Source organism: Sylvia atricapilla, chromosome 8, assembly GCF_009819655.1.
Source record: "Sylvia atricapilla isolate bSylAtr1 chromosome 8, bSylAtr1.pri, whole genome shotgun sequence".
NCBI classification, from domain to species: Eukaryota; Metazoa; Chordata; class Aves; order Passeriformes; family Sylviidae; genus Sylvia; species Sylvia atricapilla.
In genome coordinates, this window is record NC_089147.1 from 15,793,293 (window position 1) to 15,819,771 (window position 26,479).

The window sequence follows — 26,479 nt, forward strand, 5'->3', positions numbered from 1 at the left end:
AATACAATGAAGAATAGATATTTTAGGAGGTTCAATCTAAGGCTATTGAAAAGAGCGTTTATTGAGTTCATGACAAGAAAAGTAATGAAGAATTATGCTGAATGGGCAGGGTCAAAAACCCATTGTTCAATAGATTTAGTTCCTTATAACGGCAATAGTATTTCATCAACACTGGTGGTGTATAAATCTAGACAGCGAACTGGTACTGTGACATCCCTATTATCTCCCTAAATCATTTTGATAAAGGAAAAGGCTTTTCAAAATATCACGTTTTTTCTGCTTCATTCTGTCATTTTATTGCCCAATTCTTTGTTACAATTTTCCAATCACTTTACATAACCAACCATTTTCATCATTGCCACACTATTGTAAACCACATCAGCAAGTTAATACATAAAGCTTTGCATTTCAAAAAACTAGACACTTTAGTAACAATATTACAAAGATTTTAGCTTCAAAAATAACTGAAAATGAAAAAAATAAACTTTTAAAGAATCAGCATCATAAAATTAATTTATTCCAAGTAAAAATACAAAATAATATTAATGACATTGACCAGATATGAAAGTCTCTCCCAGAAACAACTATATTAATGGTTGAGAAAGCACTCCTTAAAGAAAATACGAAATAAAAATGAAAAATATGTAAATATGTTTAATTTTTTTCTTAGCAAAAAATCTTTCTAAAAATAACAATGAAAATTTGTCTCAGTACAAAGGCTACATTACTATTGAAAAAATACCAGCATGAAGAAAAGGTACATATTTGACAGTAGAAAAATGATTTTAGTGAATCACAATGTCTAAAGTCTGCAATGAAAATAAATCTGCAATAAAGATTTATGCCTTTTTTCTTTTCATTTTTCTTTTTTTTTATACAAACAGTACAAACAGTATTGCACATAACAACAAATAGTCGAGGTTAGGTTAGCCTTCAAAAAAATCGACTAGTTCAAGTCTCACATCAGAAAAGGCCACAATAGGACCTGTTGTACCCAGGGGCTTCTTAGTCAAGTTGCAGTTCAGAACTCCATATTTTAAAAAATAACTTTTTTTGAAGGACCCTCTTTTAATATAACATATTAACAACTCAGGGGCACATTCATTTACAAAACAAAAGGGAGCATGTCATAATTTAATAAACTAAAAAAAGTTCTCTTTAAAAAAATACAAACAGAAGAACTCTCACAATTCTGGTCAGTCGTGCATAATCACACTTGATTATAAATATACAAATTAAGGGAAAATATTTTTTCACCTTCTATTCACAACTTTCAGCACCAAATGGAGTTTGTGTTTACACCTGTTCTTTATGATGATTTTGTTTCAGATTTAATCCAACATTATGCTATATTGTACATTTTCCAGCTTCTCTCGCTCTCGCTCTCTTTCTCTCTGGGAGTATTTTTCTACATGAAAGAGGGGTATTTCTTCAAAAAGGTTTACTTCTTTCACATAATTAGGTAGACTTCTGTAGGTTAGCTATGATTTTTAATATTACAGTTATAAAGCTCTAACTTCTTCATTTTCAAAAAAACTCAAATAAGCATGAAAAAAATAAAGTTACCCATCTGTTAAATCATTTTTCTTGCAGAATTAAATTAATATATATTTTTCTGAATAAACTTACTTAGAAAATATCATTTTCTTTCCTATATTTCAAAATTGAGGTATTGCAAAAGATCATGTCAGTCAGAAAGCATGCCTTTTTCTTTAAAAAAAATCATCAGCCAACTGTTGAAAACTGTCTAGATACAAAAAGTAGTGCATAACAAAATGTCTTGTACAGATGAAAAAAAACAGAAAAGACACCTGGGCTGGGAAAAGCAATATCACAAAACTGCCCAGAAGTAACTTCAAAAGGGATAATTATAATAAGCATTTTAAACCAGTAAAAAACTATTTTTTCTTTTTTTTTTCTCCAAAAACAGAAAAAATCCTTTCAAAGCCAATACTTGCAACTAAACACTGGGAAAACCAACTTACTAAATTAGACACAAAGAAGGACATCACAACAAACAAAACCCAGAACATTTAAATCTACTATGCGGTGTCATATCCAGTCAGATTGTCCCCAGAACTGCAAAAACAAAGGAAGAAAAAGAAAACAAAAAATAGTGTACACATTCTCACAATCATTAGTATACCAAGTGTGTTTATATTTATATGCTATCTGCAGCCCAATAGTTCATGCTAAAAAAATGTCCACTGTGTTAGCAGGTCTTAATTGTATTCAAGCTTCACAGGATACATCCAGGGATTAGAGAGATAACGCCACGTCCACAGAGCAGACATCTCACGTTACTTTTATATGCAGACATTTCTTTAGCACCACTTTGTTACCTAACTTTCTTAAATGTGCCTAGGTTAGTAGTTTGACAGACTATCTAATCGGTAGTGTATGTACGCCAGCATGAGCTCTTTGGTTTTCTGGACAAGGTCTGCAGCTACGTAAATGATGCAAGCATTAGGAGAGAGATTGTAACTAAGAGCTCATTTCTGTTTATGTACCTGTTATGAACTGTCAAAAATGTGTAATGTCAGATACAGAGGCTTTAACAGTTAAGTTTGATCACAGTACTAGACATAATCACTTTACTATATAAAATAAATTGCACGATATATAACAGAGCACCGCAAAGTACTTCATCTACCATCCACAATTTTTTTTTAAGAATATCCTACAGCTAGTTTTTATATTTGTTGTAATATAGGTCATTCTGTAATGGGCTGATCCTAATTTCAGAAGCATTACATTTACTGAGGCATGCCTTCCTCCAGTCAGTAATCAATTTTTTTTGTTACTGAGCATTTTGTAGCCTACGTAGATTCATAATTTGTGCATTGTGGGCAGGTTTTATATTAGACATATATAAAATTTATTGCATGCAGCAACCTGATTAAGTAAACATGCAGTCAAAAAATATTGACCTTCCTTGGAAGCTTTTCTGTATGCTATACTGATCTCCTTTCAGCAGCCATCACTATTTTAATCACATATTCATTTTTAATTGATACCCTAGCCTGAATAGAGTATTATGGTATTAGTAATACCATTTTAATAGCAGCAAAAGCTATTGCAGCATACATTTACATAACACTAAAAGACCTAACAGAACAAAACAAAAAAACCCCAACAAAACAGAACAAACAAACAAACAAACAAAACCCCTCAGCAAAACAAAAGAAAAAAGTCTGATCCAGCTTATGAGGTATCATCCTTACAAGTCAAAATCGAGAGCAACTAAAGGCTTATTTTCTTTAAGGGTTATTACTATTCTAAATGACCCAAACTAATGATTGCTGAATATCTGTTTAAGTTTTTGCTACATCTGCCACCTACTTGTGAATATTACCTTTGGTAAGTCATCTGCTAGGGGCAAGTCTAAATTTCTGAAAATAAGTGCATGCTCCAGTTTAAAAATAAAAATAATTATAATTACAATAAAAAAATCTTCATCACATACACATCAGCCCAGTGAAGACTGATGAGAATGGCAGTCTACATAATGTCACTAGTGACAAGTCTTGTGTAGGAAATTAAGGTACCAAGCAGATGTTTGTGTGAATCAAAGTGCAAAATCAGTACAGTTACACTCTGCCGGTTTGTATTATACTGGACACTGAGTTCAGTAATGTGACTGTAAATAATAATAATAGTAATAAAAAGACCCATTTCTTCATTAAAGTCGAGGACGAATGCACAGATTTCCAGAACACTAAGCCCTGAGGCAGCGCTCTCTTTTCACTCAATTTTATTTACTCCAGTACTTCTCGCTGGGCGCGGCCGGGGTTCAGCTCCAGCGGAACGGGACGTGGCGGGGCCGGTCACCTCCCTCCTTTACCAGTGGTTTGTGGAACTCCCGCCCAGCACGGGAGTGTATGCTGGCCCAGCAGTATTCACAGTAATACTGCAAACAGGTCACGTTGGCACAAAAGAATGGAGCAAATTTTCCACCACAGCGAGTGCCCTGGCATTCGTCACACATCTGATCATCCAGCACATATGGCTTCACTTCCACCTGCACCAGGGACAAGAAAACAACTGTAAGAATGTTTCAGTTTTGCTAAGTATGAACACAAGCCCCAGTATTTGAATTCTTTCTGGCTCTACTGAAGGGTTCCAACTGATGCAGTATTAACCCAAGAGGTTGGTATTAAATTTTCATACCATGCACTTTACCCTGTCAGAAAACCTCAAGAAAAAAGGGTGTGCTTTTGTGACTATTCAACATTCCTTGGAAAAGTTGGGTGTGGGAAAGTACTGAGATGGAAGTACAGTAAAAATCTCCAAGGATTTTCCATTAAGAAAATTCCAGGAATCTGAAAAGAGTTGTTACAGGGGCAGGCCATGAGTGCAGCATTTAGGAAGAAAACTTACAATGAACAAAATGATATTTCTAAACTTCAGAGGTCTACAAGTTTCAGATGTTCTTTTCCACAGAAGATTTTTTTTTTTTTTTGGTGATTTGCAAAATGTAGGACCAGACTAGTAAGAAATTCCAATTAAACTTATAGATTAAATACTCTCCACTTTGTTGGCAAAAAATCCCTACCTAAAGATTTTTAGCTCTTGAGGTGCAATAAAATTGCATCGTAGTTCCAACTGGGGCCTTGCCATCAATTACAAATAGTCTACAGAGCTGCTGACTTTTGTCCTACACTCAGTTGTAAACAACTTGAGGCTGGAATGCCTTTTGTTTTTAAAGCACTTGTGCCAAACACAGCAGGACTGATGCATGATTAGGCACTTGCAATAATGCTATTACAGACGTTGAATATGTTCCTATGAATTGTGCCTACACATTTAAATTGAGTGTTCATTCATTCCAGGGAAATAATGAGTTCATGCATGTCTAATTCTTATAGCTCTCTGATGCTATCTATAAAGTGGTTTAAGTACGGTCAACTGTACTAGAGAAGACAAAAAATTGAACCATACATTTATTATAAATAATTTTGCTGTAACTGTGCAAGTTCCAGTCCAGCACAGTTTGTATACTGCAAGAAAAAAAAACCTTACTCTAGTAACAACACTTAAATACATAGAGATTTAAAGAAACATAGAATGAGATGTTAAGCTGAAAGACAAGAAACATTCTACAAAAAAGCTTTATGCTGAATTTACTTCAGCTTATCCTGATCACACTTCAACAAATGTTACTCCTTTGAAGTAAAGCTTATACAGTGAGTTACATTTCTTGCCTAAGGAACAGCCAGAGCTGCCAATCTATTTTTTTTTTAATTGCACCCTACTACTAGTATTGCATGGAACAAGTCTGAGTAATTGCCATTTTGCATATCAGATGCCATATCACTAAAATTAGAAGCATCATGTAAAATAAAACAGCACTGTCTCCAATGAAATTGGAAGAAAGCAGGTCCAATGTCCAGTACAGCTCTAGATCCCCACCTACTCGGATTTCCCAAGCATGAATTGTGAAGGTCTCAAACAGTCTCTCTCTCTCTCTCTCTCTCATCTTTTCTTGCATTGGTTACTAGTGAAATAATTTTAAGAATGTTTGCTGTACAGGGATTTCAATCTAATAGATTTAAAAAATAATATTCATTAAGAGACTTCATACTTCTTCAAACTCACACATAAATCTATTTTAAAAACATACAAAAGGTAACTAAATGAACTTAAATTATCAGTTCACCAAGTAGAAAAAGAACAGACTGACGAAAAAAATTACTAGCCAGTCACCTTTTGTGGCTTTAGCCTAAAGCTTAGAAAATACCCTCTAGCAAGCATGGCTGATGTATAAATCTCAAAGGGTTCAATGTGCAAAAGTAATCTTCTCAATCTCTCTGTGAGATTTTTAAGAATCTAATGGACAAGAAATGTTTAGGAATAGCCTTCTCTTAGTTAATGGTGTAAACCACCACACACAAATTGTTTGAGGACTTATAACTAACTCCATGACCTCCTTGAAACTGACAGAAAGTACAATTCAGATTTGTAAAGACAAAGTCAAAATAGTTTGAACTTGGCAGCTGTGTGGCTTTATATGCATACTGCACACATCAGACACACCCAATACCTGTTAAACTGACTTCTGAAGAAACCATTTACACCAAATTAAGAGAAAAACAAGCCATCTCTATCAGAAAAACACATAGCAGCAGTGCATGCTGCGGGTCCTTTTGAGTAATTCTAAATGCAGAGCCCTCAGAAACATGGCTGTTGTTTGCATGTGTAATCAAGAGGTGAAGATGGAACGTCTAAAGAAAAAAAAACAATTTGCAAAGTAACTAATGCTTTCTTTTAATGTGTTCAATTCAAATTTCAGTGAATACTGTAACTTCACTCTAGATTTGAAAAGCCCTTTAAGGACTTCATAAGGACTGAACAAACCCATCTCGTTTCCCCACCTTCTGCCTATCAAGCATCTCTTGGCATTCGGTTTTAGTTAAATAATTCTGAAGACTTTTGAGGTCAGCATTACCAATTTTATTTTTACAATAAACCTGTGCTTTAGGGCCCTCAACTCTAGACCTACACCACTGACAGAAAATGGCCTAATAATAGCAAAACTATCAGAAGATTTACAAGTAGTCACTAAACTAAAAGCCAATGATGCACAATAAGCAAACATCTAAAGGAGGAGAAAGAAGCTGGGAAATGCTACAGAATTTGAGCTACGGAATTCAAAAGAGAACCAATGACAAATGAGCTTACAGTCAACTGTTTTCTGGGTTTAGCACTAAACGGTTATTTAAAATGTTTAAAGCATTTTTTCACCCTGCTTTAGATGCTTAAATAAGCTTTTTAAAAAATTGACAAATGTCATCTGAAGAACAGAGCTTAAAATATTCTCCAACACAATAAAGATTTTTTAAATACCTGTACAGTTTGGTAACAACCATTCTGCTGCATGCCATTTTACTTACCCGTTTATCAATGTCATTGTGTTGGAGCTGGACAAAGCGAGCACTGATAGCAGCAATATAGCTCTGCTGATTGGAGAAAGCCACTCTGCCAGCACCTTTTGGGTACTTCAGCTCTGGGTCAGTATCAATGCCAGCATAGCAGACACCTCCATATAAACGGTCCATAATCATTGCCAATTCAACTGCAAGAAGTCAATTGTTAAATATAATAGATTTAACATAAATAATGGTGTTGTTGCATTTGGATTGTTGCATTTAAAAAAGCACCATTTGCCTTATCAGATGTGTCTTCCGAAGTCTAAAATTGCAAAGTGAAACACAGGTTGATTTAATCTTACATAAATTATGGTAAAATATAAAGGCAAAAACCAGAATCTGTAAAAAAGTTGATATGGTTGAAGTGTGAAAAAGCTGCAGAGTTATGCTGTTAAAATAGGTATCAGATAAACAAACATTTACAATATTGCATAATAAAACTCTGGTACTTGGTGGGCTATTTAATGCTAGTTTACATGTAAGATCACTTTCGGATATTCCTGTTTTTAGAATCTGATCTTTATCTGATATAAGTACTAAGGTTCAAAAGATATCAAGTTGTGTTTCACACTGGAAACAAAAATCTGTGAAACAGCTGAAATTCCTGCTGCTAAAGCAAGCCTATATTTTAGTGCAATTTAAATTAGTATTTTGGTAGAACATTACCTTGATTGTGGATCTTTTAAAATGGTTTGTTGCTTTTTATGGTATTAACAATAACTCTAAAGAAGTTTTAAATATTCATAAAATCAGACATGTTGAGTGCATGGCTGAGGACATAGAGAAGGAAAGTTAAGGGAAAGAACTGAAGGCAGTAGTAAAGAGGCTGAAGAAAGCAGGGAAGAGCCATGTGAATTGTGCAAGGTTGTATGGTCACTGAGCCAAGCTCTCTGTACAACCTGATAGGCCCACGGATTTGTCAGATGCACTGTGCCTGGACAGGCCCTGCCAAGTCAGCCATTTCCTAGTGCTGATATGTGAAAACACTTTCTGTAGCAAGTTACCATTTAACTACCTAAGATAAAATTAAAACCCACAAGTACTAAATATTTAAATTCTCATAGTTCTCACAAAATTCTCATTAGTAAATTGAATAGGTATATGTGTTTGTATAAATCTGTGTGCAGGGAAGACCATATGCTAATCTGTCCTTTTGCAAGGAGCAAACAAATGTCTGACTCATTCTAGCAAGCCAGGTAATTTGGAGCGATACTTTTGCTCCAAAGAGAAAGGAAAAACTACCAGCATAATGTTGTGATTAACTGATCCTTCTGATTTCTAATGATTTGAAATCATCACTTGGATAGTGATCTCAAAAAGTGACAGTACAGAATAAACATCACAAACACAATTACAATTGTAGTTCCACTAAGTTACTCCTGCCAATAGAGAAGGAATATATAGGATTCCAGGGCAAGGAAACCAGGCAGTGTTCAAATATCTCAGGCAAAATTTCTGCATCTGATCTTTAAAGCTGTAAACAAGAAGAAATGGAAACTGTCTGCTTTGGGGAAGTTACCATTAAAAGGCATCAGTTTTCAAAAGTAATGCATTTCAAATGTGATCTATGACAGGCCAAGTGGCATACAGTTTTATAAAGGCTATCATTAGGAATGAGCTGATGTTTAATTGTCACTATTTACATAATTACCACCTTACAACTGGACCTTATTTTAAGACGGTGAGGAAAGTGAAAGCTGCCAAGAAACCTGGAATAAGAGAAATCTTACTGTCAGCAATGGCTGGGGTACATTGGTACAGCTTCTCAAAAAGCTGCACCAATGATTTAGGAATAGGCAAAAGATAAGTAAGGAGCTGAAGTTCCAGTGGGCTGGAAAGTGGCTGCTGAAGGAAACTGAGGGCTACAAGGAACATCTTTCTTCCAGACAGTGACTGAGAGGTCTGTCTACCACAGTTTCCCAGGATTAGGATCAGGATTTGGATTAGGGTTGAGAGGATGAGAAAGACAAACCATGCAGCTGCCTTGGAGTGAGGATTGAAAGGGAATATACACAGAAGTGAGGGCTGCCAAAAGATCTGGCTAGGACAAATGTTTTAAATTGCTTCATGACTTGGTCATTGGCTCACCAAAAATGTCAGGATTAGAAGAAAGAAATGAGAGTTGAGTTACAATTGGGAGCAGTGCTCAAATGGGGCCTTCAATACAAAACGAGGACTACCAGGAGTCCTGGGCTGGGATAAATCTTTGCTCTGACCAAAAGCTAAGGAGCCTTGTCTATGGCTCTACAAATAAAAAAGAAGAAAGAGAGCTAAAGGTGAAGAACAAAAAAAAAAAAAAATTGAGGGGAAGAAGCTACATTAGGAGTAAGTCTGGAAAATGGTCTTCTATGTGAGGCCACCAAGAGACTTGGGTCGGAAGAAATTTTTCTTCCCAATGCACAACAGCTGAGAGGCCATGCCCATAGCTCCATGGAAGAATTAAGGTAAGAGCTGAATAAAAGTGAAGCAGAAATCATAGACCTGAGGTTGGAGCTGGTTTGGAAAGGGTCTGGGAGATGGGTCTAGTCTTTGTCTTCTAGTCAAAGGACAGGGAACTTGCCTGCACCTCAGCAAACAAATAAGGGTTTTGATTAAGATGGTCTACATTACAAAAAATCAGCCAAGTTTTAGGATATTATGCAAAGTTGGGGAAAACTCTACTGGCAATCCTAATTAGTAACCTATTTAAAAGGTAAAAAATGTTCACTGTTTGTATTTTGTAAACGGGAAGATACTCCTTGTCTTAGAAAGCAAGCTATGATCTTTGGAAAATACAGGGTCCATTTTCTGATCTTTTACAGATACTATTTATCTTTCTTCATTTTTTCTACTTAATCTGCTACATGTCCTACGTTTTCCTTCTACTCACCAGCTCGGAGAGGCCGTGGAACTCCTCCAACAAAGATTGTTTTTCTTGGATCCAAAGGCTGAGACCCATCCATCACAAAGTCACTGTCACTTAGGTTCCAAGGTCGAATTTGCACCTGTATTAAGGATCATTTTTAGCAGAGGAACTTGGCCACTTAATTAAAATTAAGAAAAACCTGCCAAATCTTCCTATAATTAAAAACAAAAAGCATTAACTTTTCAAAAGCAGTAAGTTGGTTTTATGAGAACCAAGACAATCTGAGGACGTACCTTATCTAAGTATCTGAAAGAAGAGGGACAACTCATTTACCACCTCTAGAGGCCAGGCTTGAGTTAAATCTCCTCATCACAAACTCCTACGCTCATTAATTCCTTGCCCCTAATCACCATCATAGTAAGAAACCTCTGAAAGGACTTTCAGAACATTTTACCATGTATGTGCAATTATAGTTGCAGTTTGGGCTTCTGGCTTCCCTGAAATCACATACAGTGGTCCACAAATTTAAAAGCACTGTTATGAGCTGATAAAATTAATTTCTGTGCTTGGATACAAAAGGAATTTGTATGATATGTGAATGCCTATTTCTATTGAGCAGCAAGCAGCACAGCTGATAAGAAATCTTTAGATTACACACAAAAAAACCCTGCTCAGAAGTTATTTAGATAAAGCTGTTCATCAATCCATTTTATTGATCCATTTGAGTCACACAAGTCCATTCACTGTGCTGCAATCCTCGGTTGTTCATTCATCTCTGCAAGATTTTTAATAGTACTTTTAAAAGGCAGCACATTTTTTTATCTTATCTTATTCATCTGCAGTTTTCATTTCATACATCTCCATAGGCACAAAAAGAGACCAGCATTAAAGAATGTTAGAGATGTGAACAATAAAAACAGGATACTGTATGTCTTCTATTCTGCTATTGCTGTCTGCAGTAGTTAATTTTACCCCATGGTTCTATAAGGTAAATGAGGCCTAAATTATATATTGATTAGCTACTGAATGCATAAAAATAATAATTAAAAACACTAATGAAATACAGGGGATATTTGATGCTATCTGGATCTTAATTTGGCAGGATCAAATTTCTTCATTTCATCACATAAGGCTTTCTTTCCTCTCAAATCAAATAGATGAAAAGTTACCATTCCATTGTTTTACAGCTAACACTGTAAAAGGATGCACACTCCTGAAGCATACCAGGAGTACCAAATATAGAAGTTAATTGAACATGGCATTTATCAGAAAAGAGCAAATGCTAAAGCCATGTTATGCTGATACAGGAAGTCAATTCAATGTAACAGCAAGGTCAGAAACAGGAAATGGCAAGTATTACTTGTCATTATTATAACTCTAAGTATTTTTTATTAACTGAAAAGGGTAACAGCAAATGGGTTAGCAGCCAGCATAAGTGTCATGGCATAAGCTACTTACTGGTTTATCCTTGATTGTGGGACTTGACACACACAGGTAAAGTTTTCCATCTTCTTCCAGACAGGCATCTATCAGAGCTTGTACAGAGCTTTCTTCCTGGAACAGCAGAAAGGCATAACCTTGGAAAGGAAAAGGGAACAAGAAAGCAAAGTAACAGATTATTTATAGAGCATTTTTTAAACAAACAAGCTGGAGAGGTGGGTAAGATACACAAGATACAAATAACTGTTAAGGTTGGTAGTTTGTTTTCATAAATTAAATTCACTGAACATATCCCCACATTACAGATCCCCACAGTACTAATCTCAGAATAGAAACAAGAGTATTTTCTGCATCTGAGGATGTTTATTTGATTAATTAATGATTCTAAGCAGTGAGAATAGAGGCTGGTGAATGAGGGTTTCTATTATCCAACTGTGTTGAAGCTATTCATCAGTGGTAACAGTGATTAACATCTTACAATGGAGGTACAAAACGTCTACTTACTATATACAATTAATATATTCTAGAAAAGAGGATTAAGAAAGTGGGCAGGAAACAGAAAAATATTCTATGCATACACACTTAAATATGAAAAAAATGTTCACTAAAAACAGTAACCCAGTGAAAAAGAACATGCTTTATGCTTTCTTATTAATGAAAGACCTGCTGTTGTTACTTATATTTAAATAAAGCAGTTCAAAAGAAAGAAGAAAGTCTACTAAAACTGTTTCATGTGATTCAGAATTTTAGGACTTTAAATTAGCCAGTAAACCTAAGTGTGTAGCACTCAGTGCTCTGCTGAATGCAGCTGCCAAGAAAACTTTCTTGAGTTCTATTTAATGTTGTTAAATCCGCACGAAGAGTTGACCCAAGCAACCCACGCTTCTGCCACCTGAGAAGTGAAACTAATACAGCATTCTCTGCACTCAGCAAAGCCAGGTAACACCAGGCTGCTGCTGGATCACTGGAGCTGCCTGGCTGAGAGGACTTCCATGGAGCAGGCACTGCTCCTCTGCTCCACAATCACTACAGCACAGTTTTCTCAATGTGAACATGCTGGGTGTGATCTTTTCCATTTGTGTGTCTTTTTTCAGGGGCATCACTAGGTCATGGTGAGAGGTTACATATGTGGGAGTTGGACAAAAGCACATTTTTGGGGTACAGTAAATGGTAACATCGTAATTTCCCCAAACAGTTAAAATCAAACAAATATGTGTTATTTTTCTCTAGTTGTTAGATTAGAAGAGTAGTCCAAGTTGGTGAGGTTTCAGTTTTCTAGCCTGGGCTTAGTGCCTGCCATGAAGTTCAGTGAGGTAACAGCTCCTCACTTCTCTAGACCTCTATGAATAAACCATTCTCCTGCTGTGGGGTCCACAAGGATCCACCAAAGACACAGAGGCTGTCTAAAGAGCAGCCTTGTGCTAACCTAGAGAAGGAGGGGGCAGGACTAGCATGACATGATGTCCAGCACTACTTCAAAATCTGGCAACTGCAAATCTATTCCTATTATTCAAGGACTTCTGGTACTTAAAAGTAGCAAAGACTACATGAAAATGAAAAATAAAGAACATAACTTCAGATAATAATAGGATCATAGAAACAGATATGGTCAAGAAAGATACCTGCCCAAGTTAAAGGAATTTTTACTATTTTCCAGAAGCACATAGGGATGCAAAAACCTTAAATTCAGAAGGGTGCAGCTTTTCCCCATGAGCGGTTCTAGGCATTCCTACGACTGAAGACTTACTCTCTTCATCACAATGCCACTGTTCAGAGCTGCATCTACTTGTTCATCCAGGAAAGCATGTGCTTCCATGGATGCACTTCATTTGATTGGAACTCTATAGCAGAAGATGCACTTTGAATTCAGTACAAAAAAAATTTGAATTCAGTATTAAAAAAAACTAAATTGGAAAATACATGCGCCAAAATTGGCATTGAATAAAAAATTATCACACACTAGGTGCAATTTAGCAGATGCTGAAAGCTGCTTCAAATTCCCCAGCATCGTGTGCTTCAGCATATTCTCCTACCTGTGCTTCACAGATATCACATCATGCTAAAAAGTATCTATTTTTTCCCAAGAAGTAAAAGATTTGATAAACCTCAGAATTTTAATGCTCTATGGCAGAATTTTGGTAGCACACTGTGGTAGTAGGTTGCAGTCAAACTTCAGCAGTGCTCCTTTCTCACTTGACCCCACAGTCTAAAGGTCTGAAGGCTCAAGGGACCGCCCTTGACTCACACTCCATAGAGTAAAACAGGCAAGATATTTGAGGCCTCAAAACCCAGCAGCCTCAGCACAGCTGACTATTCTCTATCCACAGGTATTTGGATTCTTGGCAGAGCAGAAGCAATCCAGCTCCTCCTCTGCTGTTGGTGCAACACATCACTGCAGTGCTGACAAATAAACATTGCAATTCTCTGGGAAAAGGCAACAATATATTTTGGTGTACGAAAAGTCACTACAACTTTTCAAAGGAAACAGCAGAGGGAGGATGAGGAGAAAATTAATTTCCCTAGTTTATGAAGCCAACCTAGGAGATCCTCAACCCTGAGTTCCAGGATTCATTATGGAAAGCAGTATAAGAACTGAGCTCCTTTGTACATGTCCCATTCTGACATCTAAACAGTGACACAATTTCCATATGAAAGGGTAATTTAGTCCAGTTGGTCTAATTTCAGTTAACCTTGCTGAGAATAAACTGGAAAATCTGGCATATATACTGTGTCCCACAAACTTGAAACAAGGTTGCCACTTAAAATGCAAAATACACTTGGAACTAAATAAAGTTGTTAGTTTGGCATAAGCATTTTGGCATAAACCAGCCTCAACAGTCAGGAAAAAAAATCTCTAGTTCAATTAATACCAACACTGGCATATCTTCTCTAATGATGGGAATCTTTCTGTATTACTGTAAGCACAGTTTGTTAAAAGGCTTCAGTGACCTCTTTCTTCAAAACAACATGCTAGATGGAAAGTGTATTAAGGTGCCTATTCAGCCTTTCTAATAAAAGAACACTTTCATTTTAAAAACTGGCATGTTGGTACAAATTACAGGCAGTCACACTGGAGTTTTAGCTAGTACTGCATTATGCATGTACTCTACCCATTCTTCTTCAATGTTATTAACTGCAAAGAATGACTCATGTACCTTTATTATGGCAGAACATGCATTATATGTACTGGGCACATGAAAGAAAATAAACTTACTGGCCCTGTGGACACCATTCAACTTAGCAAGCCACAGCTGGCAGAGTTTATGAGGAAAGACATAAAGCAAAATATTTCTCAAGAGCTAAAGATTATCCAGCTTCATGCCTGCCATGCATGAAAAAAAAAAAAAAGCCTGACTGCATTTCACAGCATTTGTGAAAAAAGCATGTTTAAAAAAGAAAAGATTTTCTTTTATTTTTCTAAATCTGGTAACACCTTTCCATGTTAGGTAACACCTAACAGCTCCAAGGTTAGGCTCTGTTTGGTGGTGTAAAAGGAAATCACCGTGTTTTGTAACCCATGGGAGAAGGTAGGAATGAAGTTTGTTATATTAGAATTTTTATACTCTGTTCAGTTTAAGTGATTAATTACAAATATGAGAGTAAAGGTTGTCTGGACAGTCTCTAGTTATTTAGTGGTACAGGATTATTTCAGATAGGTACCAATAGGGTAACACACAGAACTCTCACTTAATGAAGTCCAGAGTGGACTGAATTTAATCAAGAGGTTTTTTTTGAATTTCAGTTAATTGTACATTAGTTCAATTTTATTATAATATCTGAATTAGTTACTTAACACTTTAAATTAGTTTTTTAAAATTTTATGCTCAACTTGAGAATATTCAAAGTAATTCATAAATAATTTAAGTTCTTGCATTTGAGAACGACAGTAGATAAACTGTTGTTCAAATGCATCAACCATGAGCTGAATCTTCTGGTACAAAGCCAGCATTTTGGCATGCAAATGTTATATAGCCAACAGGGAAGGATTAACCTATTTCTGGTTCTTAGAATCTGGTCTCTTTTCCAACAAAGTGAAATGCTGTAATGAAGAGTTATATAAATAAGTTCAAAAGGTATTTGAATCTCCATGTCACATGTCTGCATATCATCTATAGATTTCATATGTAATTCATCTGAAATCCATACTTCTCAAAATTCAGCCCACTGGCAAAATTGGATGCAGGAATCATAATCTAAGGGTCACATGTTTTCAGCTTTACAACACTGAGGTTGGGTGGCAGAATTAAGAGAATGAAGAGAAGAACTTCCTCTTTACATTCTGCATAGCAAGTCGGAAGAGCCTTTGGGTAGTCACATGCACTGATTTCATCTGCAAAAGGGAAGGACCACTTATGCTTGGAACAAGCTGAGCTACCTTCAAAGCACATCCTTGATCCATTTAGACAGTGTCATTTCTGATGTTTTTGTCACCTTCAGGATTCCATTGAAACCTAACATTGAACTCAGATTTCTTATAAAATTATTTCAATATATAAATCTACCTCATATTATGTTAAAAAAAGGATGGAGTTAAAATGGCAAACAAAATTAATGTTCTAGTCTCATTTCTTTAGGGTTAATGTTAGGTGGCTGAAATCGCTGCCTCAAAGAAGTAGATTTAAATAAATTTAACTTTTCCATTAAATAAATATTTCACTTTCCTTTTTTGCCTTTTTTTTTTTTTACTAGATTTTAAAAAAACAGTTTTGAACTGAATTATAGTTGCATGTACCAGAACTTTTAAAATAAAGTTGTTTTAAAAGCCCACAGGAAAGGAACATTTAGAAACAGTGTGAACCAAATTTCTAAATCAGTTAATGTGATGACAAGGGTCATTGCTCAAAGTCACCTTAGTAATCTTATTAGAAGATGCTTTGAACATGAATAAAACACATTTCTAAATCCAAAGATGAAACGACTATTAAAAATTAAACTCATTTTTGAAAAATAAAAATCCAAAGTGTTAAAAAAACCTGCAGACTTTCCTTTAAACATTGCAGTGACATGACTGCATTTTCAAGAAACTTCAAAGGCTTTAAATACTTAAGAAACCTCAAAATAGAAAAGGCTGTAATCTCACTTAGCTACTGCGGAAGAGTGAAATTATGTATTAGTCAGGGCTGCAAAGATTAATTTCTTTTAGTTGGTCTAATTTTATATGGCAGTGTTTGACCCTGTCAGCTGATTCTTTTCTCCAAAAAACAAAGGTGTATAAGAAATAGGAACAGTCTAGAATCTTACAATGACTTTTCTATTTCTGCACATTTACATTTTTACATGTTTTTCATGAATAGCAGACTAAGCCTGGCTGGTGTGATATATAAGAAATTCCTCATATGCCACATTACAGACAGGTACTGGCAAAGGGTTTGTTTGATTTTAATTAAAGGATTGTAATCCATATCCTCAGTTACACTGAAAAATAATTGAATCCTGAATCTTAATAGCAATAAAATGAAGCATACATGTCAAATGGAAGACAGGAGACATAACAAGAAAAGGCAGCAATAGAGTGGATCATAGAGAAGAGCTGAATGAAAACTGAGGTTCGGCATCAGTAGCTTCTGTAAAATAAATTGCATGTCTCCATAATTCCAGTCTTAGCACTAAACAGCCCACATCATGAGATCACTAAAAGAATTGAAACTAACATTTAACCCTTACTAATAATGATCTTACCATATCACGAATGACAGAGAAAACAGAAACATTCTATTTTGTCATAAATATTATGAAGCATATTTCTCCACATCTTCAATTTAAGTGGAAGAAGAAACCCAATCCACCCACAGAACCTCTGCTTTCTGGACATGCATTATTTGTGGGACATGGGAGAGGTGCCCCAATGTTTCCTCAAGAAAGGACAACATTTCTGTAGTGCTGCAGTAAATAATACAGCTAAAGATTTATGAAGTCTTTTCAGATCCAAGCATGTCAAGAAGCAGAAAGGATTTTCTAGCCATCATTACTTTACTTTCACCACTTATGGGTAAAGAAGCCCCAAAAGAACAGTACACATATGCCATCTCAGTTTGTCCTGTAGTAAAAATACTCCCACCCACTTGTATTAAAAAAGAAAAGACTGAAATAAATTACTTGGATGTTTCGATGTTTTTTAACCAAAAGAATATTCTACAGGCATACTAAAGCCTCTCTTTATCTGGCATTTTACTTCTAAACTAGTATAAAACATTTCAACAGCAAATTTATAGTGTCTCCTCTTTCAAAGGTCACAGCCATTTTCAACATCAGACTTCAGACTGCAACATGATCTATAGCAGCTATAAATCAGAATTAAAGGGTATAAAAACAGAAAAGAAAGGCTCTAACATACAATTTGGTTACTGTAGTTATAACAGTAGTCACATGAATTTCATATGACGAAGACTAAATATTTGATGAGGTGGAAGTTTATCTTTGGGAAGTTTACTGAGTTAGCAGCATGAAAAAAACAAGCATTCACACTTGTAAATATAAAAAAAAACCAACTAAATTCAGAACTGAACTTTTTAAATTTTGATTTTCAAGGGCAATATGCAATGATGACTGCTCTAGGCAGAGCAGCTCATGATCATCATCTAGGGGGGGTCAGGTCTGTTGCTGCTGATTTTACTCTGAACAGATGGCTTAAGAGAGATCAGTTTCCAAGTTTGAACAAAACCTGTTACTCTTCCTTGCAAAAAAACCATTTTCCAGTCCTACTCCAACCAACATTAACATGGAAAAATTCTACAGAAATATAAATGCTCTGCTTGATTTCAGCTTCTATTTCAAGCCCAGTATCAGCATGAGGTAAAATGAATTTTCAGAGGAAGAAAGCACCGGTACAAAAATCCAGGCTAGCTGGATTTCAGTTATTTTAAATTAAATTTTATATTGGGTTTTATAATAAAAATAGTTTTCACTTTAAATGATATGTTTTTCTTAACATTTCTTTTTAAAGAAGAAAGCAAGCAGCACTTACTAGAACTCTGATACACAAAATATTTGGGACTGTTGTCAAGAGCTTCAAAGTAAAGTACTTCAATCAAAAAGAAAAGACACCCTATGCCATTTGCACAGATTAAGGTAGTAACATATCTTCTGATTTTTGTATGATTGTAACTCTCCTGTGAGCTGTAAAACATTTCTAAAGGCAGAATGCAGAGCTTCAGCACTAAGCTTTGACTTCCCTTCTTTTAATCAAGTAATTAATTTGTTATTTGCGGCTGTGGTGCTGCTAATAACTGGTTTGAATGTTCACGCACATGTGGATTGTTTTCAGGTTCTGGTTTGTTCAAATTTCTTGTCTTTGTTGACTCTAAGATGCAGCTTGAGAAACCCTCCTTAATAACAGAAGGAATCTTCCAAAAATTGGATTATGTTGAACAACAAATTCAACTCTCAAACTCCAAAAAACCCCAAAACTGCTTCTGGTGAGTAAGAGTATGCATGCATGTCCCTGACAAATAATATATTAAAAAAATAATACTGGACTTACAAAATCCTCTAAAAAGTTGTGTTTACCTTTATTAATGAAACTGCCCAGCCTCCACTGGCACACAGCTGACTACTGGCTCCACTCTTGGTGTCATCAGTAGTCAGATACATTGTAGGTCCCAAACCAGGCAGGATTTGCATGGTATGGAGTAGACACAAACTGCCAAGCACAGCACTGAGACAGCTCTGAGCTGCTCTAAGCTTTTGAGATCAGAGGCAGATGCACTGCCTTGGGCAGAGACACCCACAGCACAGCCAGCACCTGAAATACTCACACTGCCAGTCCTAACCTCTGATTTGAGAGGACAAGTATAATTAGGGGTATTACCTTTGATAGATCAATGATGTGTGCACTCCAATGATCTTGCACCAATTTTAGAGTACTGCACCATTATTTTACGTGTAGAATCACTGAAGTGATCCTAGGAACTGAATACATAATTTTACAAATATAATGCCTGTAGAGCTTCATGAAGACAGCACGAGTTTTTTATGCATTAAATAATTACAACTGATTGGGGGTGGGAGTAGGGAACAACTTACTTTTTAGATGAATATGCTGCAGTGCTAGTATAGAATCTGTCTCTGCACCACCCCCTACAACAACCCCTTCAACATATTTCAGTGATTTGAAAGGATAATTTGGGGCTTCATAAATTATTAGCAAAACAAGATAGCACAAGCTACTACAAAGCACAAAATAATATTAAATCTTCAACAGTACTATTAAAAGACTAGCTTTTATCGTGAAGGCCGTAATACTTACAAACCAATTAATGTATTTCCATTTATAAAACAAAAGAAAAGGCAACATTTAATAAAAATAATATTGGAGGGATGAGATGTACAACCCCGAAAAATCTACTTGGATTTTAGGAGAGGTTAATGAGAATAAGACAAATATTTAACTCCTTCCATTTGATAAAAGCTGTCTGGTTACCTGTAGAGGTAAACATGGAAAGCTTTTTATGTACTTAAATATGTTCAAATTACTGAAAAAGGGTCAAATGGTGGCTAAAAATTGTGATTTCTTGTATTATAGCAACCTAGCAATTCTGAAAGAAAGTAGGTTCTGTTGAAAGCAACATGAAAGCTGGGAGAGAATAATCCTGCAATGCTACTTCAGAATCAGATTTGTTCTGCCTAGGCTGGGATGGTTCAAAAATACTTTTGTATTTTGCCTCACCAGATTCTTGTTTTCCCCTAGAAAAAGCAGCTGCAAATGGTATCATTTTAGAGACAGAGATTCTCTCACATGAAGCAAGCTCCTTGAATGCTCTTAGCTACCTGGCACAGCAGTCTCAAAGACAGACGTTTAAAAATCATCATTATCAGTACACCATCAAGAATCCTCAAACATTCAGGACAAGACATGAAACAGTGTTAAGAGCTTAATAAAGGGAGGCTCAAATGAAAGTCACCAAAAACCTCAAAGAAAATTCTCTGCAAAACCGAGCTAAAGTCACACAGCTACAGAAGAGCACATTAGTGTGTACTGCACTTTGCCACAACACATTTTGTGACTTGCATTGATTTGGGATTATGCTGCCCTGCTGTGGGAAGACACAGGGACTACAAATTACAGGCATGGCCTCAGATGTCAGTGACACTGCAACTAACACTGACACACATGTGTTGGAACGTATGTACACAACATCTAAAAACCCTCCAAGAATCCCTCTTTGCCATATAATGTAACTCTGGATAGGGAATGTCAGTCTCCATTCTGACAAACATTATGATCTCTGACTTCAGTTTTTTAAATACAAAAATTGGCTCGGCATTTTGTGCTGGACTGTGGTGCTATGATATTTGATCAGTTAAGCCAGGCAGTTTTCTAGAATAGCTGCTGTATTTGGACAAACCAGATATCTTCCTGTGAATATAACTAATGAAACTAGAATTATGACTCCATACCTTCTCCTTGCAACTGTTCACTCTTGTTCCTCTGGCAGAAACTACAACTGCCACTGCAGTGGCAATGGAATTAACCACAGAAATGGTCTTCATCCATGAAATCAAGATCAGTCACAAGACTACAAAGACAGTGTTCCCATCTAAACAGTACTTTGGAGAGAATCAGAGAGGCTCACACTGTCTGCCCCACCAATTGTTTTTAAATTAAAGCATGAGAAGCATCTCATGTTACTTTGTGCAACTTTGCTTACACTGTTTTGTGTTTCATGAAATCTCCCTCACAGTAGTGTCTCATATGGAGCAGTGGGACAAATGTGCTTCATTTTATCAGATAACAGGATAACGAACTGAAGAACAGGGAAAACAAAAGGATCAGACTGCTGCATCACACATCTAAATCAACTGTAAAGCCAAAGCATTCCTCCCATTCCAAACCCACCCTATTGCCATGCTTCATTTTCTAACTCTAATTCTCATCTCTATCCAAACATCAATGTTTCTAAATGAAAAAAAAAAAAAAAAAAAAAAAAAGGGCGGGGGGGATTTTTGCATAATTTTTGGCATTTCAAAACACATGGTGCAGTTCTCAGTGATTACTAGAAAAATACTAGTTATTCTCAAGGAAAAACCAGTAAAGATTTTTTTTTTTAAAAGTTGTTTTAAAGCTAGCAATCTGTTAAAGAAAAAAACAACTGAAAAAATGGTTTTGAAACAGTTGGCACCATCTGTTTCATTAAAAAAAAAAGAAAGAAAAAAAATAACTGTAGTTAGCATAAGCATTGCTTAACTCAGCACACCAGCAAATAAGTGAAAATCTCATCAATTTCTATTTAAATAAAACATGAATTATCTGGATTTTGCCAGGGATAAATAGACTGTGACATGGTAATGTGCAACTACTTTTGATAGCATCCTTTAATACATATTTCTTTATTTCTCAATGTCTCATACATACTCAAAAGATACTTAACCACAAACCACATTTAATTCCCAAACTCTGGGGTGAAAGCCAAGTAAACACATTATGAACTGGGCATCTGCTTACCCAAGACCAACACATGGCATTTATAATTTTGCCAGTTCAGTTAGTAACATATCCAAACAGATGCCAAAGGAAGTAATCCAAAGATTTCTCAGGCAATAGGAATGAATTAGCCTTATTCAGAGGCAAAGCATTAACAACCATCTCATGCATGACACAAACATAAAAACATAGTGCTAAGCTTTACAATGCACAGGAGGAGTAAAAAGAAATGTTAAGGCAACAATGCAGATGCTCAGAACTAGAAATAGGAGCCTCTTACACACATTGTCAGCTGTTGGCAGTTTCTCTTGCCCAAGTGCACGATATTCAGTTTCAGTGACAAGAGTGTCCCTGTTCTCTCAGCAGCTATAAATATGGAATGCACTGGGAACCAAGGTAAGGTAAGGTGTGCTTGATCTACAGAATGATTTGGGGTTTACAATGCCCAAAACTCAGATGCTGACAAAGCCAGACTGCTTTCACAAACATGTGATCAGTGTATTCTGTGACATCAGGCAAATGGCATCATTTGGGTAACAAACCCCTAGAATATCTGGGAAAACAGGAAAACTTGGAGAACCTGGATAATACAGATAGCAATTATGTGCTTGAGGAATATTTTGCAGATACATGTGTGTTGCTGTGCCATCCCCCAAGGTCCAAAATGGCACTGCTGACACCACACTGGGATAAGCCTGGTGTTATGCCCATGCTGGAGATCCCAGCTCAGCATCATTTCACACACAAATGTTTATGTCTATCAGGCCCAGCACTAAATCTGAGATAATGTGCCTGAGCAGACCTGTGGTGACACCATCCTGCTCAGGATGCCAAATCCAGGAAAACCTTCTTTGTTCAAGTTCAGTGCTGCAGGAATGGGACCAGTTGGAGTCCAGAAACAATGATAGCTTATACACCACTGCAGTTAAGCTAATCAACCCCACCAACGAATAAATTAGCTAATAAGGCTTGCTGGAACTGACTACACATCTATGGCCTGACTTGCTCACTAAACTAACCAGATAAAGCCCTCGGGGGGGCTGGTGGCTGGTAGTGGAGGTCACTAGACTGTAAGCAACATTTTAATCTTTCAGATTTCATGCTTGATCAGATTAGCCATGGCTAATGGTTTCTGCAGCCTTCTCTTCCTAGCCCTACGAATATCAACAGTGCTCCTAATGCAGGGTGACTACAGGGAATTCAAGTATTGCACCAGCATAGCAAACATTCCAGAATTCAGTAAATTATACCATTAAGTAGATACTGGAAATCTGTATTGATTCACTCAGGGCTGCAGGGGATGTTGCATCACCTGGATGTAACTGAAGACAGAAAACCAAGCTCCAGCATAAAGCTTCACTGACTGCGCTGACCCATGGCATCACCTGCTGATGTTCTCTGCCCCAAAGCTCTCAGTGAACACTTAACAAAGCAAACAGACAAAAATCCTGAACCTCGCTGAAAGACCAGACACTGCCCAACGGTCTGACCCTCCAGTAATGGAAAAGGCCATCCATCAAAAGGACACTCAAGTCCATCTGGAGGTAATGACATATGCTCAGAAAGAGCAGGGCTCAATTTTACTGTCTCTGGGGCATATTCAAGGAGGTGGGAGAAGCCTTGAGGGTCAGGTTTTATCAATGTGTGAATTGCCTCTGCATCATCCCCACCTCATTCCAACAATTCATTTTTCTTGTTTTCTTTCAAGATTGCTAGCATACAAACCCCAGCTCATTCTCTCCTCTATAATTTCATTTGTCCTTTGGTTTTTTGGACATGTTTTCCATTTGAAAGACTCATATTCAAAATGTCAGAGAATTTACAGACTAGCAATGCAACATGGAAGACATCTAGAAAAATGAAGGGAGAAAACATTTGAATTCATGAGTACTTGAGAGCTGAATAAGTCTCACTGAGTTTTGCACCAATCAAGCATAATTTCAAATATCTGGTTTTGTATTTTTTAAGGAAATGTCCAATAATGCACCAAAACAGCTTAAAATAAAAAAGTAAAGCAAATTAAAAAACCACAAAACTAAAGCCCACCAACTTAAAGTTTAGGTCTAAAGGAACTTCTGATCAAAACCAGCATTGGAGACCTTTCATTGTGGCACTTCTGAAAATTATTCTGTGATAACCTTGAAAAGTAAGTACTCTTTAATGAAAAAAAGCCCAAAAAACCAAAAAGCTGTGAAAAAATTACAACAGATATTCAAACTTTACCCTTTGACTCCTGGAAATAATATTCTGTCTTCTGTGTAGGTGCTGCCTTGTAGTGGATCATACATTTGACCTATGGAGCTTACCATGACTGTAAGTGAATGTCAGAGCCAGGCATGCAGGATGTCTGATGCTGCAGCCCTGACTGATAACTAAGAAGTCAGATATAAATAAATCTGGAACAGTTGGGATTGACTGTTGTTTAGCACTTTCAGACAGACGTTCAGGGCAACTGGCAGGGGCTTTGAAAGCTGTTTCCTATATTAGAATCATAACAAAAATAGAAGTAAGGCTGCACTCCCTTGTCTTCCACTAAAATAGATCTTACTCAAAAACATTTTACAAGTTTGTCAAGGCATAACCAGTCCACAGTCAGATACAGAACAAAATCAAAATTGGAAGTCTCATATTAATTCAACAAATAGTTACTTATTGAATTAGTAAGACGAAAAAAATAAATAAGGGAAAATACTAAGAGATAATAAGGACAAGGAGAAGCTGGCTTTTCTACTTTTTAAAAAAAGTTTTTTTAAGCAAAGGCACAATTAGAATTCACTAGCCAGAAAGACCCCAAAGATCTTTAAAAATAACATAAAAAGGGAAAAGCATATATTATACCAACTGTCCTTCGAAATATTGCAGGGGGATTGTGGTTTGGGGTGTTTTTTTGCTGTTTTTTGGGGCTGTTTGATTTGTTTTTAAATTCGAGAACAGATATTGCATAAACTGCTGACAGCCAGACTGAGTGGTGAGAATGGAACAGGAAAGAGGAAGCATGTATTTTTCTTCTAAGGGCGAGTTTCTCTTCTGATTTTAAGTGTCCCAAATACGTTCACAGGGCAAGTATTTGTCATAGTGTTATCCTGCCTTCAGCAATTAAGCTTCCAAATTAATTAAGTTGGCTTTTATTTGTGCTTTTTACAGTCAAAATAGATCTATCAAAATATTGCAGGATTAGCTATTTCCCTGACTGAGCAGCCCATTGTTCTGCCAAAATAATCAGTGGCCTTAATGAGCAATTAAGAGCTTCCAAGGTCAATGAGAAATAAAAATCTTTGTACATAGACCAGAAATTTCGTGTACAACTTCCTGCTACTGTTTCATATCATGACTGAACTCAGGAACTACATGCAAGGGGCACATAAGAAAGAGAGTGGAATGTATTGTACAAAATCAGAGAGACCAGAGTATGAAGAGCAGTTGGACTTAGCCAAGTAACCCTCCCAAAACAGATTTCCCATAAACTGTTTTTTCTCACCCAGAACAGGCCTGCACAACGCTGTGCTGCCCGGTAAGAGGCTGGCCCACATGCACACAGCTCTGGCCCAGCCCTGTGCCCGCGGTGCCCTTTGGGCAGAGCCCGCTCAGCGCCTGGGGAGCCCCGACACGAGCTCAGGATCCCGGGAAGGAATCACGGGGAGGGATCCCGGCTCCTGGGGCACAGCACACATTGGAGTCACTTCCCTGCTAAACTCTGAGCACCCAATCCAGGGACCCAATCCAAGTGACTTCCAGCTTATTCCCCATGGGTTTTGCAATGTGCAAACCACAACAGAATCAACTAAGAAATTCCAGCATTCCTCCATTCTACCTACTGCTGGTACAAATTCAGGCATAATTCCATGGTTCAAGGAGTGCTGAAGAAGTATACACAAAGGAGCACATTTCAATAACCAAATTGTGAACTTTTCCCCCATCATGACAATGGCTGAAAATACGCTTGATGAAAGATAAAAAATTCACCATAAAGAGTCAAAATTTTGCTTTATAGTGGATTGCCACATGGCAGATGTAATCTCCTTTTACCAGAACAGCCTTCTTATGTGCTTTTTAAACTGTTTACCTTTAGGTGGAAAATATGACTTGCTTTCAGCTTTGTGAGGCCAGTCCACCACAAGAGGTCCAAACCTACGAAAGCTGGCAGTGATCTCATCTACAAAAAAACAAAGGAGGCACCTTAGAGAGAATGTAAAAACTGACAGTGGCAAGGTTGAAAGGTCTTAAAAAACAAACCAAAACAAAAACAGTGAAAACTGCAATAGTGTCAATAAAGGATGCCTAAATATTCTTTCGCCTCTATGCTGTACATGGCCGCTTAAAAAAGTGATTTTACATTCCACTAGTGGAAGTCTGCAGCAGGATTAAATGCAAACATGATCTATCAGAAGTGAATATGCTTCAGCTGCGGTCTATTTCTAATTATAGCCACAAAGCAGGGTCAGATGCAGCCACATGGGACTGACGGAGGAGCTCCATGTCAGCACGGCTGCTCCTTGCAGCCTGCCCTAGAAAGAGGCTGCAGCAGGTCATGCCACTGTGGGCATTTCACCTTCCTCAGGCCCCTCAGGAAATCTGCCTTGAATTACCAAGTCTTTTCTTCACTTTTTAAGCATCCATTTGGAATCACCATGTAACACACATCACAAGCCACCCTATAGGAGAATTTTGTTTTATATGTAAATCCTTCAGAAAAAAAAGTATTTAAAATTGTCTTTGAAAAAGTCTTATTTTCTCAATACATTTTCAAATTTACTTTAAAGAAAGAATTAGTTTAAAATTGTGTCTATTATGATGTTAGGCCGATTAGAGTAACAAGCCATGAGGAGAAAAGGCAGTGGGGTTTTC

At 36.7% G+C, this 26,479-nt stretch overlaps 1 protein-coding gene across 6 annotated transcripts in view; it reads right to left on the reverse strand.

Moving 5' to 3' along the window:
• Window positions 1–270: 270 nt before the first annotated feature.
• CPEB3 (cytoplasmic polyadenylation element binding protein 3) overlaps window positions 271–26,479 on the reverse strand; it is an 81,159-nt gene continuing 54,950 nt past the window's right edge. For all 6 annotated transcript variants that reach the window (XM_066323806.1, XM_066323808.1, XM_066323805.1 and 3 more), the window contains exons 6-10: window positions 25,698–25,787; window positions 11,233–11,351; window positions 9,799–9,913; window positions 6,894–7,075; window positions 271–4,021 (exon numbers count right to left, since the gene is read on the reverse strand). In XM_066323806.1, coding sequence (XP_066179903.1) covers window positions 3,794–4,021; window positions 6,894–7,075; window positions 9,799–9,913; window positions 11,233–11,351; window positions 25,698–25,787 — 734 coding nt within the window. In that variant the 3' untranslated portion in view covers window positions 271–3,793. The remainder of the gene's footprint in view (window positions 4,022–6,893; window positions 7,076–9,798; window positions 9,914–11,232; window positions 11,352–25,697; window positions 25,788–26,479) is intronic.